The 15,063-nt window shown below is 58.5% G+C and overlaps 2 protein-coding genes across 2 annotated transcripts; one reads left to right on the forward strand and one right to left on the reverse strand.

Annotated features, from left to right (window-relative positions):
• Nucleotides 1-3,095: 3,095 nt before the first annotated feature.
• On the forward strand, nucleotides 3,096-8,297 carry HRG_09740 (PIF1-like helicase domain-containing protein; the record flags this gene model as incomplete). The annotated part of the gene is made up of 16 exons (XM_044868211.1): nucleotides 3,096-3,166; nucleotides 3,266-3,493; nucleotides 3,552-3,831; nucleotides 3,893-3,975; nucleotides 4,170-4,463; nucleotides 4,571-4,655; nucleotides 4,742-4,879; nucleotides 4,926-4,967; nucleotides 5,011-5,212; nucleotides 5,278-5,510; nucleotides 5,706-5,797; nucleotides 5,859-6,325; nucleotides 6,660-7,407; nucleotides 7,473-7,851; nucleotides 7,906-7,951; nucleotides 8,128-8,297. The coding sequence occupies 16 exons, from the start codon at nucleotides 3,096-3,098 to the stop codon at nucleotides 8,295-8,297; spliced, it is 3,558 nt and encodes a 1,185-aa protein (XP_044716792.1).
• Nucleotides 8,298-11,059: 2,762 nt separating this feature from the next.
• Nucleotides 11,060-14,416, reverse strand: HRG_09741 (KR domain-containing protein; the record flags this gene model as incomplete). The annotated part of the gene is made up of 5 exons (XM_044868212.1): nucleotides 11,060-12,862; nucleotides 13,106-13,230; nucleotides 13,279-13,803; nucleotides 13,987-14,082; nucleotides 14,170-14,416. The coding sequence occupies 5 exons, from the start codon at nucleotides 14,414-14,416 to the stop codon at nucleotides 11,060-11,062; spliced, it is 2,796 nt and encodes a 931-aa protein (XP_044716793.1).
• Nucleotides 14,417-15,063: the final 647 nt, after the last annotated feature.

Below are 15,063 nucleotides of genomic sequence, written 5' to 3' on the forward strand. Positions count from 1 at the left end.
GGCAGCCTTTTGGCTGTTGCTCGACGAGGTGGAGTGGCAGATATTGATGGAGCAACTGATGCGCAAGGTGGGTGGGACGGCGTTGGAAGGGCCGGAGAGTATGGTTGGAAGTGTGCGGCGGGCGGTTGGCGCGGCCACCCCATGTGCCGGAGGTCGGCAGTAGCCAGGGATTCGCTGGAGTGCGCAAAGAGAGCACGGCGATGGAAGGGCCGCCTTTGGCAAAGCTGGGGTAGCAGGTCGCACGTGGAGACCGGCCGAGGGCCGGGACGGTGGACGCACATAGGGAGGGTAAATGGGGATTACAAAGGGTAGTAGTATTGCATCGCTTCGGTACCATAGGCAAGCATTATAAGGGAAGAAACGCCACGGCCATGAGTAGTGATCGTTAGGAAGCTTCCCACTCGGAAAGAAATAGTGTACGCCAAGAAGCGAGATTATCCAAGTGGAAGTGCTCCGGAGCCAAAACTTTCTAGCCTGTTGCCAATCCACGCTAGTCGACGTCGAGGAGGCAGTAGCATGGCGGACAGTCCTGCAGGGAAGCTAGGCGAGGCGGCCGCTCACCGTGGAGCCTGTTCGTTGTCAGTCGAGGATGGAGAAGAGGGTAGGAACGGGGGAGTGCCTGTTTCGGGGTGCGGAGATGATACAGGGCAACTCCGAGAAGGGGCACGGAGCACGGGAGACAAGGTTGGGGCGGTTCGGGAGATACAGATCAGTGGCGAATGAAGCATTAACGTTCCGGCTGATTCAGCCTAAGCAGTCTGCGGTCGAAGAAACCGCATGGAGAAAGCATGCAGAGGCGATCGCAAAGTCACTGCCGAGAAGACCGCCGCGAGGCGGTTTGCGGTCAAGCAGAGCACGGAAGTCCCGTAATTTGGTCAGCAGCGGAAATTCCGCGCAACGTCAGTCACCGAGTCCGCTTCCGAGGTTCGTGTTGCCTACAGAACGTGGAGACCAGGGGGCAGTGGGCTCTAACAGTCCGCCCCTTCATCGGCCGTTTTGCCCCAGGAGAGGGTCCTGAAGGTGACGGGCAGGGAGATAAGGCGGCGACCGGCGGTGTCCCGGGTGTTCGTTCGAAAAGGGACCGACGCTCCGACCTATCCAGCCCAAGGATACGACTTTCCAAGACCTAAGACGAACGGCGCAATTTGCAGCATCGATTGCATGGGGTTTGCCCAAGCTCCGTCGGGGACCGGTTCGGCGGCCAAGGGCACAGGTGGGTGTGGACTGTTACGGCCAGGCACATACGAGCCTTGACGGCTATAAAGATGTATTGGCACTATGAACAAAGACTCAAAGCTAAGGAGCAAGAAAGGAAGACTAGACTACACGACCGAGCGGGCCCTTATATAGACACGAGGTCGCGCGTGGGCACGTGATGCTGCTTGGGCACGTGACACTGGTGAGGTGCTGCGCTGGCGGCTCTACGCTGGCGCCCAGGGTCGTGACACTGCCCCCCGTCTAAGGCCTTGATATGCGTATCAAGGTAGTCAGTCGTGGCGGCGGCTTCTTGGTTTCACGGCTTTCTGCTGTGTCGTCATCGTCTCGTTCCTCGCAGCCCTCCTCCGCTGCAGCACATTCGATCCAGTATTGCAGGTTGACGGGCGGCCAGCTGAGCCGTCACTTGGGCCATCGTTGGCGGGTCTTCGATTGAGGCCGACGTCTCCTCTTGCAGCTGGAGAATCGGGGTCGAGTCTTGGTCTTGGTCTTGGGTCGAGGGCCTTGATCAGGCACTTGCGATGCCGTACGGACTGACTTCCTTGTCGGGGTCCGTAGTCGAGTTTCTTCGGCATCACCTAGTCAAGGGCGAGTCGGGGTCGAATCCAACACGAAGCGAATCGGTGGGCCAAACCTCCTGATCACACACAGGAGGGTCAAGTCGACAGGCGGAGGTTGTTCCTTTCCAGTCTTTAGGAAGAGGAACGGGTCGATGCGCTGCACAGTCCTTAGTGCGTGCGCGGGTCAAGGCCGAGCCGAGCTGCACACGCAGACGAGTCGACAGGTGCCTCCAGTACCTTCGGAGGGCTTGGTCGAGTGTCCTCACGGACAGTCAACCCTCTGATCACATACAGAGGGGTCGGAAGTGATTCGCAACGCAGTCCTTAACGAAGCGAATCGGTCGGGCTCCTGATCACACACAGGAGGGTCGGTCGGTGTTGAGTCGGGGCACAGTCCTTAGTGCAACGGGTCAACGGTCGGTCGGAGTGCACGAGTTTTCAGTCCAGCGCGAAGGACCAGGTTGTGGGTGCCTATTTGTTTATCGCGGGGCACGCGAAGGTTGCCTATATTTGTTTCGCGGGGCACGCGAAGATTGAGCTTTGAGTAGTGTTACGGCCAGGCACATACGAGCCTTGACGGCTATAAAGATGTATTGGCACTATGAACAAAGACTCAAAGCTAAGGAGCAAGAAAGGAAGACTAGACTACACGACCGAGCGGGCCCTTATATAGACACGAGGTCGCGCGTGGGCACGTGATGCTGCTTGGGCACGTGACACTGGTGAGGTGCTGCGCTGGCGGCTCTACGCTGGCGCCCAGGGTCGTGACATGGACGATGGCGCAGCAGAGGCAGCGGACGGCTCGCTGCGCGGACAGAGGCAGTCCCGGAGGCGGGAGAAGAGAGCCCGTCTTCCTAGCCGGGATGGGCGCCCGATAAAACAGGTCCGAAGTGGAATCGGAAGGCATAGGAGACGGGAGCTGCAGGCCGAAGACCTGGCGAGTGTGCTGCGCTTTTTGGAGGAAGACTTTGCCTTGAAGGAGAGATTGTCTAACGATCAGACGTGGTGCACGCCAATACCGCTCGAGAGGAAGGTGTCGACGGTGCGAGACTTCTATCAGGCGTTCCACGATGCGAGCACGTTGCCGATACGGACCTGCATGGTGTGCTACCGCAAGTGTACGAGAGGAGAGTTGAGGAGATTACATGGGATCATTGGCTGTCAAGTTGCGTACCAAAGGGCGGCCGCTCACCATTTTCATGCCGGAGTTGCTTTCCTGAGGGCGAGTCCGTGTCGGTGTGCGCCGAGTGTGGCCGATGCCTGGCGCGCAGGAGCCTGTCGCCGGCGATCCACCTTCACAGTCGCCTTGGCTGCGAGCACATGTTCCCCGATGAGCTCAAGGGACTGACGCCGGTCGAAGAGAAGCTCATCTCGCTGAACTCATGTTACGGGTTTGTCACGAGATATAGCATTCCGGGCGGGCAGAGGCAGAGCGTGAAGTATCCGAGGCATGTCAGGGCCACATCACGGTGTTTCCGAACAATGTGCAGGAGCTGGCCACCAAAGTGCTCCCGCACCCCTTTGCAAGCACTGGACGAGATCCACATCTCGTGGCAGGGCGCGGAGAAGCCGGCACCGAGCGACCTGTCGAGTCTCTTGTCGGTGAGGCGGCGGGTGGTCGAGAGGGCCCTTGTCTGGCTGAAGCGGAACAACCCCCACTACGCCGAGATCGAGATCGACGCGGCGGAGATGGAGAGCTGGGAGACTCGATACACGGGGTACCGTCGTCGGTGTGCGATCGTATGGAGCGGAACGAGCCGTCTGGGTGGGAGAAAGCGCGGACGGCGCACGTTGTGCCGCCCACGGAACGCGCCGTGGACGAGGAGGGGCGGTGGAGATCGAGGAGCTCTTCGCCCTGCTCAACCAAGGACAAGAAGCCGGCGGCCAGGGTGAAGGTCACGGGCCCAACGGAGAAGGCGCGGTTCGCGATGGAAGTGACGCCTGCCCCGACCAGAACGTTCCAGCGATCAACGAGGTGACGTCTTCTGGCATGTTCGCGCTCGACGGACCGCCAGACGTCGCGGACGTGGAGAAGCTGCAGTTTGCCTGTGACGCTGTTGGTGAAGGTGCCGACGACGGCCGTGCGGGCCCTATCGTCTCGAAGCTTGAACCTTCAGGCGTGGGCCGAGATCGTGCTCCGGCGCCATGGTGGTCGATTTGCACTGCACCACATCTTCGCATTTCTCGTCTTCAACATGGGGTGCGGTCGAGGAACCGCCGGGTCAGCATGTTGAGTGTGGGAGGAAGAACTTCCGCAAGGTAGAGCGCATCGTGCGTTCGATGACCACAGAAAGGCTAGCGGCGGCGAGGGTCGAGTTGGAGAGCTCGGGTAAGACGACCGATGGTGACGTGAAGGAGCTTCTCAGGAGCCTCTCGCTTTACGGCCACCGGCAGCCCATGTCGAGAGGTCCGTCTCAATATGCGGCGGAAAATCCAGTCGCTCATCGTCGGATATGGCGTGCCGGCCATCTGGTTCACCATCAACCCGAACGACATTACGAACCCGGTGAAGCTGCGACTGGCGGCATACCGCACACGCGATCCCGACGCGGCCGAGGAGTTCTTAGAAGGCCTTGGGGATGCGTATAAGCGGGCACGGCTGGCGATATCGGATCCCATGAGCTCGGCCGTGTTCTTCCACCGCGAGATGAAGCTGTTCTTCGATCATTACGTGAAGGTCGGTGAAGAGTCGGTATTCGGGCGCATCGGCAAGTACTATGGCGCCGTGGAGACGAACGAACGAGGGCGCTTCATGTTCACGGCTTGCTCTGGCTGCACGGGAACGCGCATCTCAGCTCGATGCTTGCCGACATCCACGGGGAGGATCAGGCGGCGTATCGCGAGCGAATCGTCCGATACATCGATAGCGTCTTCTCAGAGGTAAGAATGCCTACCTAAGATGTGCCACCGGGAGCCTGAAGTACTCTTCTGATGGCCAAGTGGGGCCGGGTTGACGTGCAAGGCAGGATCTGGACCAGGAAAGTTTTTGCGCCGTGCAAGCGGAGCGATCTGTGACGGGCGGTATTGGTTCCCTGCTGGACAACGCCGCGCAGTTCTCGGCCGCGTTTATCGAGGAGGCCAACTTCTGTGCCGGCGCGACGCAGGTGCACACGCATAGCCCGACCTGTGTGAAGTATTCCTTGGGCAAAGGAGGGCGGAAGGGGACCTCTGCCGGTTCAAGGCGCCATGGAGGTTAGTCGACAAGACCGCCCTCACGGCAGACGGGGTGCTGCAGATCCGGAGGACACACAGCATGGTCAATCGATGGAACGAGGCTATTGCTGTCGGGCTCCGGCACAACCATGATATTTCCTTCATTGCGACGCAGCGCAAGACAATGGCCCTCATCTATTATGTCACGAACTACGCGACCAAGGTGGAGGACCCGGTGTGGAAGCGTGTGGCGGCCGCGGCCGAGCTCCTGGCCGCCTCAACAGGTGATGGCACGGCCAACGGAGGGCGGGACGGTGGCGGAGACGCTGCCACCGATGACCCTGTCAAGGGAACAGGACGCGACAGTTCCTGATGAGAGTGGCGAACCGCGTGTTCACGGAGCGTCCGCTATCACAGGTCGAGGTCGTCGCTCACCTTCTCGGATATCCGGCCGAGTTCACCGACAGCAGCGCGTGGGCGTACCTGAACTGTTCTCTGCTGTACTGGGAAGTCTTTCGGCGATGGCGGCATCTCCGAGAAGCCAGTGGCGCTGCGGCTATGGATGACACCTTGGATGAGTCGGTCGTCGTCGAAGAAGAAGGCCTGAGAATCTCCCACGTCGAGGCGTACCAGCACCGGGAGAGCTGCTGAAAGGCCTATGCCTGTATGACTACATATCGATCGTCAGACTGAAACGCATCGGCAACGACGAGAGCTGGGCGGCTTGGGGAGATGTCTTTCGAGGATGGATGGGCGCCGGGACGACGCTGGGTTCAGGTGCTCAGGCGGCCGGGCAAGCACGCTACCGTCTGCCTCGACGGCTACCTGAGCAAGGACTTCACCTACGATGACGAGTCGTGCTACCGGAGGTGTGTATGGCAACTGCTCTGTCAGCGGGCATTATCGGAGAGGCTAACCCACCCCCTGAAGGGCAGCCGTGCAGCATCTTGCGCTGTTCGTGCCGTGGGAGTCCTTCCTGGGCGAAGGAACAGGTGAGATCAACAGCATCTGGGCGCGGGCTCGAGACGCTATGGCCCCGAGAATATCATGTCTCGTCGACAACGTGCAGCTGCTTCGACGATCCGCCGAAGACGCAAAACGCGACGCCAAGCAATGGGCAGCCTCGTCCGGCGATGGCGACCCGACGGTCGCACACGTCGAGGAGGGTGGAGCAGGCGAGGCGGGCGCGGAGTCTGCAGCGACATATCAGCCCAACAGCATCGGAGACGCAACGCGGCTCATCGACGTCGTCCGAGGTGCAGTGGGAGCGAATCAGGTGACGGCCAAGTCGCCGGAGCTCATGGCAATGATACAGCAGCTCTGTCGGTTTCAGCAATCGGCGCTGCGCTCGACGGCCGAGCTCGAGGCCACGGCGCTGATCGAACGAGGGAGAGGCGGTTAAGCATGCCAGGGCGGGTATTTTCAGGGGCCGCACTACCGCCGCAGGATCAGGTCAAGGCTATCAAGTCGCAGCAGGTAAGTGCCTCGAAGGAGAGGAGAGGATGATCCAGGGATACAAAGCACGCCCGCCGCCTGGGAAAGCGATCGCCGCGCAGCGTTGCGAAGGGTGATGACCGGTTTCGGGAGGACGAGGTCGAAATGACGATGGCCGACTCCGACGAGACCGCTATCGACGCAGGGGCGGGAATGGACGTTCAGTTTGGCCCATCAACCTCCTTCCTCGCGGCGGGCAAGGTGTTGGCAACACGGCTGACGCTGAACAAGAGGCAGTCCATCGCTTTTCTGATAATATGCCGCCAGCTCGATTTGATGCAGCAGACCGACGGGGCGATGCCTGCCAGCTGCGCCAGTTCGTCGGTGGCGAGGGCGGTACCGGCAAGTCGCGAATCATCGAGGCACTCGTCGAGCTGTTCAGTAAAAAGAGCCTTTCGAATCGTCTGCTGATCACGGCGACGTCGGGGACTGCGGCGGCGCGGATCAACGGCATCACGATCCACTCCGCCTGCGGGTTCACTAAAGACCAAGGGGCGGGGGGCGCGAACATGGTCAAAGACCTTGACGGGGTGCGGCTGCCGAAACAGGCGGAGCGGTTCATCCACGGCCAGTCTCGAATGGATTGGCAGGAGAAGGATATGCTCGTCATCGACGAGGTGAGCATGCTCGGGGCGCGGACGCTGCACGCCGTGAACGAGCGGCTTCGCCGGCTTCGCGGATCGCGGCAAGATTTCGGGGGGATCCCCATCGTCCTCTTCTGCGGAGATTTTCAGCAGTTCCGGCCGGTCCAAGAGAGGTCGATCGTCCTGCCTAGCGCGGCCATCTCGTGGGACGTAGACAACTCGTTCAAGGCCGAGCAGCGTCACCAGCACGACAAAGCGCACGCACTGTGGAAGAGGTTCACGACGGTCGTCATGCTGGACGAGCAGATGCGCGCCGCCGGCGACCCGGAGCTGCAGAGGCTGCTGAAGCGGATCCGTCTAGGCGTGCAGGATCGGACGGATCTAAACCTCCTCAACTCAAGGTGCTACCGGGAGGAAGGCGGATCCCTTGGGAGACGGGCATCACCGTGGTGACGCCGCTCAATAGGAATCGGTGGAACCTGAACATGGAGGCGAGCCTGGCGTTCCGGGTCCAGCAGCGGTCGACGATGCGCATTTTCATCTCCGAGCACAAGTGGAAGGAGGAGCTGCCGACGGAGGAAGAGGCGATCATGATACTCAACCAGGGCGACGATAGCGCGATCCCGGTGCCGGCCGTCTTCATGTTCGTGGCCGGGATGCCCATCGTGGTGAACCACAACACCCACCAGGGGCTGAAGCTAGTGAACGGCGCGAGCTACTCGGCGGTGGAGGTCATTGTCGACAAGGCGTACCCGGGGCATCGGATCTCGGCCGATATGACGATCCACTTCGGGCCGCCGGCGGGGATCATTCTCGAATCGGAGACGACGAGATATCTCCACTTCGTCGGGATGCCGCCGGGCACGATCTTGTTGACACCCATGACCGTTAAGATACAGTGCCAGCGAAAAAGGCCGTGGCAACGCAACGACGTCAGCCGAAAGGGTTTGCCGTGCGCAGCAGCGTTCGCGTGCACGGACTACAAGGTGCAGGGCAAAACGCTGGAGCGTGTGGCCCTCGAGCTGCGAGGACACGGACGACGAAGATGGATGGAACGGTGGTGCCCTCGCAGTGCGACCCGTACGGCCTGTACGTGCAGCTATCGCGCTGCCGAACTCTAGACGGCATCATGCTCGTGTCCAAGGTGCGGGACAGAGACTTGGTGGGCAACCGGGTCCCCGAGGAGATGACTGCCGCACAGGCCAGGCTCGAGGTACTGAGCGAGAGGACCGTTGAGGAGGCGTTGCGCTGGCTGGACGGTGATGCTGAAGAGTCAAGGCGGCCGCGCTAGGTGACGCGATGAAGAGTTCGGCAGGCGGGAAGAGTCGGCAGGCGGCAGACAGGGTGGGAGGCGCCTAGTGGTGGGATAAGGCACGCGAAAAGGCAACAGAAGCCGGGGGGAAGGGCAGCGACCAACGAGGAGGGAGGCAAGGAGGGACCAATCACAAGGGACCAATCAAGGGGCGGAGAACTTTTGGGGGGAGAGGGCGGGGTCTGCGGGGCACGTTAGAAGGCCTTTCGTTCCTCAAGGCAAATAGAAGGCCTTTCGTTCCTCAAGGCAAACCCTCATTATTCGGGAAACTTATGGATTGATGTAGAGTCAGCCTTCGGCTGAACAAGTACATGGGTCAATGCTGCAGGACATCCACGGGTGTCAGGAATTGGACTAAGGAAGAGATGATGGCCTACCTAGATTGGACGGAGGCAGAAGACGATCGGATCGAGGCCCAAGTAGCAGCGGAGATGGAAAGCAACCGGTGGTCTCATGGACGACGTGGTATGGATGACATCTGGGGTGCGGCCGAGAGGGATTGTGACGAGCAGCAACGGATCTGGGAGGCAGCTACGAGGGATAGTGAGTAGCACTAATCGTGTCCTTTTGACTGTATAACTTGCAATTCAGCGCTCCTTCGCATCGTTTGGTACGAGTAACGATAGCCCCGCGGCCGGATAAGCGCCGTTGTGTGAACGGAGGCTGCAGTGGGGGGCAGAGGGGCGCGGAATTATTAGTCAGCGGCCGGGCGCGGGAACGTTAAATTCGCGCCCGGGCGCGGATCTATTGGATCCCAAATGGCCTGCCAGGCTTACATAACAGGCGCGGGGGTCCGCGCCTGCCCTGTCAACGGCGAAATTGGAGGCTGAAATGTACGGATAGGAGCAAAATGTGGGGCTTCTGGGTGTTGCAGTCGAAAGTGGAGGATCTGTAAATAGCTTAGTGTCGCGGCCCTCTAGGGTTGGTCCCTCCGGGCGGAATAAATTGCATTGCATTGGCTCCCGGGGGCCAGCGACGACTCTCACCTCCACGCGGTGCTGGCTGGAAATCTGCGAATACTGTTGCCGTCGGGTATTCGCAGAGCCAAGAAGAGTCACAACCGATCAGCATTTGTCCGCTGGTTTGGGCTACGGGACGGGTTAGGGCTCCCAAGCCCTACCGCCCACAAGCCACAAGGGAACACTTTAAAACCATCCGACCCACGACCGCGACATCGAGCCTACACGAGATGAACAAACGGGTTGTGGACTAGGACACCCTTGGGGTGCCTTGGGCTGCGCCGCTGGAAGGAGAAAGCGCCGCGTTGGGGAAACGACTGGAAAGCGAAATTGCAGCAGACGAACGACAGAACCGACAGGGAACATGAAGCGAATGACAGAAAAGCACATTGAGCTCGAGGAAACGACAAGACGCATAGCGCGCTTTCAACCACACGGAGAACGACAAGGCACTTTGGTTAGTAGGAGACTGAACTCTGCGTCGCTCGGCTGTTCCGGTTACAGAAAGGACGCAGATGGACAAACTCCTGCGAGACACGGTCGGCCTTGCCAGAGAGATCTTGCAAGGCAGCGCGAAACAGATTGACAATCTGCGGGCGCAGCATACAATGGAAGCGACGGAAGACTGGGTGGGCGGACTGCAGCTACGACACTTTCTGTATGGCTCGAGAGGACGGACGCGCGTGTCGGTCGCCTTAGAGGACGGGATCTTGTAGGTGACCGTCGAGGACGAAGCCTACAAGTTGGCCGTTGAGGGAGGCTTAAGGAGCAAACTGGTATTGACTTGCGAACCGGCTGTGCCCCGTATATGGAGCGGATAAGGATCGAAGGGGATGCAAGGTAGAGGGTCTATGTAGGTAGACACGCTGCCCGCCTCTACGACATATTCTTGAATATGAATCAATACTTGACAGGCGGCAGAAAGCGACCTATGTGGCTGTGGTCAAGCAATCGAGACAGTGGAGCACTTCCTCTTTCGATGTAAGGCATGGATCTCTGAAAGAGAAAGCATGATGAAATGCAATCGAACCAAGATGGGAAATCTGTCTTTCTTCCTAGGAGGAAGTCGATGTCCGATGGCGACAAATGGAAGCCGAACCTACCAGCAGTACGCGCTACGATCAAATTCGCGATGGCAACCGGGAGACTAGACACGGACCAACGATGACAGTACTAGCAAACCAGAGTGCACAGTACTAGCACCATACAGCCTCTCATTGACAGACCGGGCTTCAGCTGCTGAGAATAGGATGCTGAACACTTGGAGAAATGGGCCTTCAAGCAAGGCCTGTCAACGGCGAAATTGGAGGCTGAAATGTACGGATAGGAGCAAAATGTGGGGCTTCTGGGTGTTGCAGTCGAAAGTGGAGGATCTGTAAATAGCTTAGTGTCGCGGCCCTCTAGGGTTGGTCCCTCCGGGCGGAATAAATTGCATTGCATTGCATTGGCTCCCGGGGCCTAAGTCCTTAGTCAACCCCGAGTACGCTCGTTCCTCGCGTAGGCTAGGCAGGGCATCGGTACGTACCCTCGCCTACGGGTAGGGGGCTGGATCGTAATTTCGCGTGCAAGGTACACACAAGCCACGGACCCCTGTAGAAACATTCAACCGTCAAAAAGTACGGAGTAGAATTTGGTCAATTCTCTACCTACTGCAAATGACGGCTAGCGAGTATCTTCACAGTTGGTTGGAATCGGTGTAAGTGAAAATGATGGTTTTTGGTGGGGCTGGGGGATGTAACATAAGGAGACTTATTGTCACGAATATCCACTTCCCGCTAGTACTCAAGCACTCAAATGCTCACTCGCCCATCGTTGAATCTCGACGGCAATAGCAGGAGCATACCGCTTATCGAGGAGAGCCATATGGCTTCCGGGGACATCAACTGTAACGTTTGCACGTGGCCACTTGGGACGCCACACGTTTGCGTCGTTGGGCATCTTGTCTGATGGGTCCAGGGCACGCACGAACAGCGTGGGTAATGCGTCAGGAAGGGGATGTAACTCCACGTCCCAGTCCAGCAGCGTCCTGAAATATCCGCCCACCTTGGCCAGTTCCAGGTCCAGATCTCCGACGAGGCTTTCGCCGCCCATGCCCTTGCGGCCACCTAAATTAGGGCCTCCGAGACGTGACACGAGGGCCTCGGCTGGTAGCGCGTTCAGCCAGTCTGGATCGCCCCTGCCCGTCATGCTGAGATACGTGTCAACCAGGACGAAGCCCGCCAGCCGAGGCTGATCGGCAGCCCTAGCCAGCCTAGAAGCCACAGCGTATGCGACAGTGCCCCCAGCAGAGTAGCCTGCGAGTATGATTCCCGGTTTGTTGGAAAAGTGCTTTTGGATTGTGCCGGCGTGCAAGTCGGCAAGCGCACCAAGATCCTCAGGGACAACCTGCCCTTCTGGGTGTGGGAGTTCGAAGACGTCCCTTCCCCCGTTCATCGCAGACGCCAGGGCACTATACACACTGAGACTAACCCCACCAATATTGATGCGTGGGAAAAATGGCGCGATAAAGACTAGTGGCAGGGACGCCTCTGCGCCGCCACCTGATGGACCGGTCGCGAGGCGTTGAGGGTCCGCCGCGTAACCTGACACGCTGGAGCCGATCTTTGGGAAAGTTGGCATTGCTAGCGCGGCCAAGGCTAGCAAATCTGCTGCAGCGGTGTACTGCTCGAGATGGGACAGCCGCCTGTGAAGGGTGGCTAACCCTCGGAATATCTGGGGGTCGACGTCGTCTTGGTCCGTAGGAGCTGGAGTACTTTCATTGGATGACATACTTCCGTTGTTTTCATTGCCATTGTCGCCAGAAGCTGATGCTTTCTCAGTGGTCGTGAAATCATCCAACTCCAAGTCGACTTCTGGCTGGGGCTGTGCTTGTAGGCGAGGTAAGAGATACTGTACCAGCGCTTGGGGGGTATCATGATCCAGCGCCAGAGTCGCAGGGAGGTTATTGAACCCGGTTAAGACCCTCAGTCTGTTGCTGAGCAAGACTGAAGTGACCGAGTCGAAGCCGAGGTCGGCAAGTACCTTATCGGGAAGCATATTTTGGCCCCGGTATCCAAGCACCTCAGCAATCTCATCTCGCACCATGCCCAGCAGAGTGTCATGGCGGCCTTCGCATGGGACCGCGGCAAGCTTGTTGCGCCATATGGCGCCTGATCTCGAACCACCTTTCGCAGATACCTTCCTGGCTTTGGATGCCGTACCGGTCGATTGCAACAGTGGAAATGGCCCGCGCAGCAGCAACGGTATAAGAACCGGCTCCGGTGGCGTCTTCGTCTGCATCTGCAGCGCCCTGCAAAACAGCTGCAGTCCTTGCTGGTCTGTAAACGGCTGAGCGTTGGCGACGCGGAGGTTGGGAACTGCCAGCTTGGCGGCCATGCCGCCATCATTCGCCCACGGGCCCCAGGCCAGTGACAAGGCGGGCAGCCCCTGTGCAACACGGAAGCGGGCCAGGGCATCAATGAAAGCATTGCCTGCGGTATAGGCCGCCTGACCTTCGTTCCCAAGTACGCCGACATACGATGAGAAGAGGACGAACGAGCGTACCGTGTCAGGGATTAGCTCGTGCAGGTTCCACGCAGCGTCGACCTTGGGACGCAGAACACGCGATACTCGTTCTGTGGTTTGTGAACCAAGGAATGAGTCATCGACCACACCTGCGCAATGGAGAACCGTAGTGATGGGTGGGTATTTGTGATGGTTTGCTAGCATTGCGGCCAGTTGGGCACGGTCGCCGACATCACATGCCTCGACACGCACTGCTGCATTTGCCCTTCTTAGCTCATCGCATAACTCACGCGCTCCCCGTGCTTCGATGCCTGACCGGCTTACTAGAAGCAGACTCTTGGCACCGTAAGTATACACAACGTCTCGGCTGAATATGGCACCGAGTCCGCCCGTACCGCCGGTGATCAAGACGGTCCCGTTGACATCGAGTGTCGTCGGGCGTTGAGTTTCTGGAATTGGAGTTTGTTTGGTTAACCTGGGAATCATGATCTTCTTACCATGTATAGCAACAATTTCCTCCCTGGTAGCGAGCGCGGACGATAGTGCCTCTTCCGACTCGGTTGTTCCATCCAAGTCGACGAGCATGATCCGGTCTCCGCCAAGCTCCGCCTGAGCAGATCGCATAAAACCCCATACAGCTGCAGCAACCACATCTATATCGGCAACGTCGCTAGCTGACGTCGCCCTCTCGGTCACGAAGACGAGGCGAAAGCCGTCAGCAGCATATGCTTTCTCAACCTTCCACTCCTGCACCACACGGAGCGCCTCGGCCACAGCTTCATGGACGGTCTTGCTGACTGCTGCTGCATCAACGTTGCGTGAGCCTTCGACCCGAACAATCTCGACAGCTGAACTAGACATTGTTGCCTGAGCATACTTAGACCGAGTCTCGGTCCATTCTAGGTGGTAGAGGTCACCTCCAGCAATAGGAGGCTGCCAGGCGCGCAGCTGAACTTCGGAAACCTTGGCGACCATTACACCCGTTGACTTGTTCGTCAGGGTTACCGAAAGGCAGTCCTCGCCTATATGACGGATGTGTGCTAGAATCGGACCAGTGGTACCAGCCGCCCCAAAGACCTGGATTCCTCGGAGAGAGAAAGGCAGTCGAATGTGGCCGCTAGCAACCTTCTCTGGCGCTGCGAGGATCGGTGTATGCAGTGTGGCATCCAACACTACTGGGTGTAGAACGAAAGCCGACGTCTGACCTTGATTCTGAGGCGGGTCAATCTGTGCTATTAGGTCGCTGTCCGATATACGCCAAATGGCACGTACGCCCTGGAAAGACGGCCCATAGCTGACGCCTGCATCATCCAGGACAGTGTATGCTTTAGAAACATCCACTTCTGAGTCTGCCTTTGTGAGATCTGTATCGTTTATGAAGGAGTCACCGCCCGCGTTGGGCTGCGATGTAAACTTGAGAGTTCCGGTGGCATGACTCCTCCACTCATGCTCTGTTGCAACACCGCCAGGGCGGGAATACACTTCGACGTGTCTTCGTATCCAGTTGCCCTTGTCCTCAAGCTGTGGCTCTCCTATGAGTACCCGAATCTGTAATTCTTCAGATTCTTCAACCTCGTCCTCTGCCAACGACAAGGCCAGCGGCACAACAACAACCATCTCATCCAGTATCAACATCAACTCAGATTCGGAATATTCTGAGCATTCATGGCCAGCTCGCATAGCTAGTTCGGCAAATACCGTGGCTGGGATGAGTGTTTGTCCACCAATAACGTGGTCACGAAGCCAGGGCTGCCTGGTCGTTGACAGGTAGCCAGAGCAGAGAATATTGCTTGTCCCCGGGATAGATGTGGCGCTAATGAGCATTGCGTGTCCCAGTCCAGAGGCACCCGCGTTTTGCGCTTGAGGCTGCGCTGCGATTGCTCCCATAGATAACACTGGCAACAGCGGAGAAAAGGGCAGCCAGAATCGTTGCCTTTGGAATGCATAGACAGGCAGGTCAACAAGATGCGTGCCACTACCCTCGAATACGGCCTGCCAGTCTACTGGTATTCCACGAGCCCAGAGCTGGCCCAGCATAATTAACAGCTTGTCAACTGTGCTGTGTGTGGCGACGGCGCCCGGCACATGTGGAGATAGGACTACAGACGGGCCGACTTCCACAAAGACCGAGACACGTTCGTTCGATTCGAGTTCGCTGACGGCATCTGCGAAACGGACTGGCTCTCGTACATGGCGGATCCAGTGATTCGAAGAGCTAAGCTGGGCTGCGTCGGCTCGCTTCCCCGTGATGGTGGAAATAAGCGGTATTGTTGTCGACACCT

This window comes from Hirsutella rhossiliensis (genome assembly GCF_020360975.1).
Source record: "Hirsutella rhossiliensis strain HR02 chromosome Unknown scaffold00013, whole genome shotgun sequence".
NCBI classification, from domain to species: Eukaryota; Fungi; Ascomycota; class Sordariomycetes; order Hypocreales; family Ophiocordycipitaceae; genus Hirsutella; species Hirsutella rhossiliensis.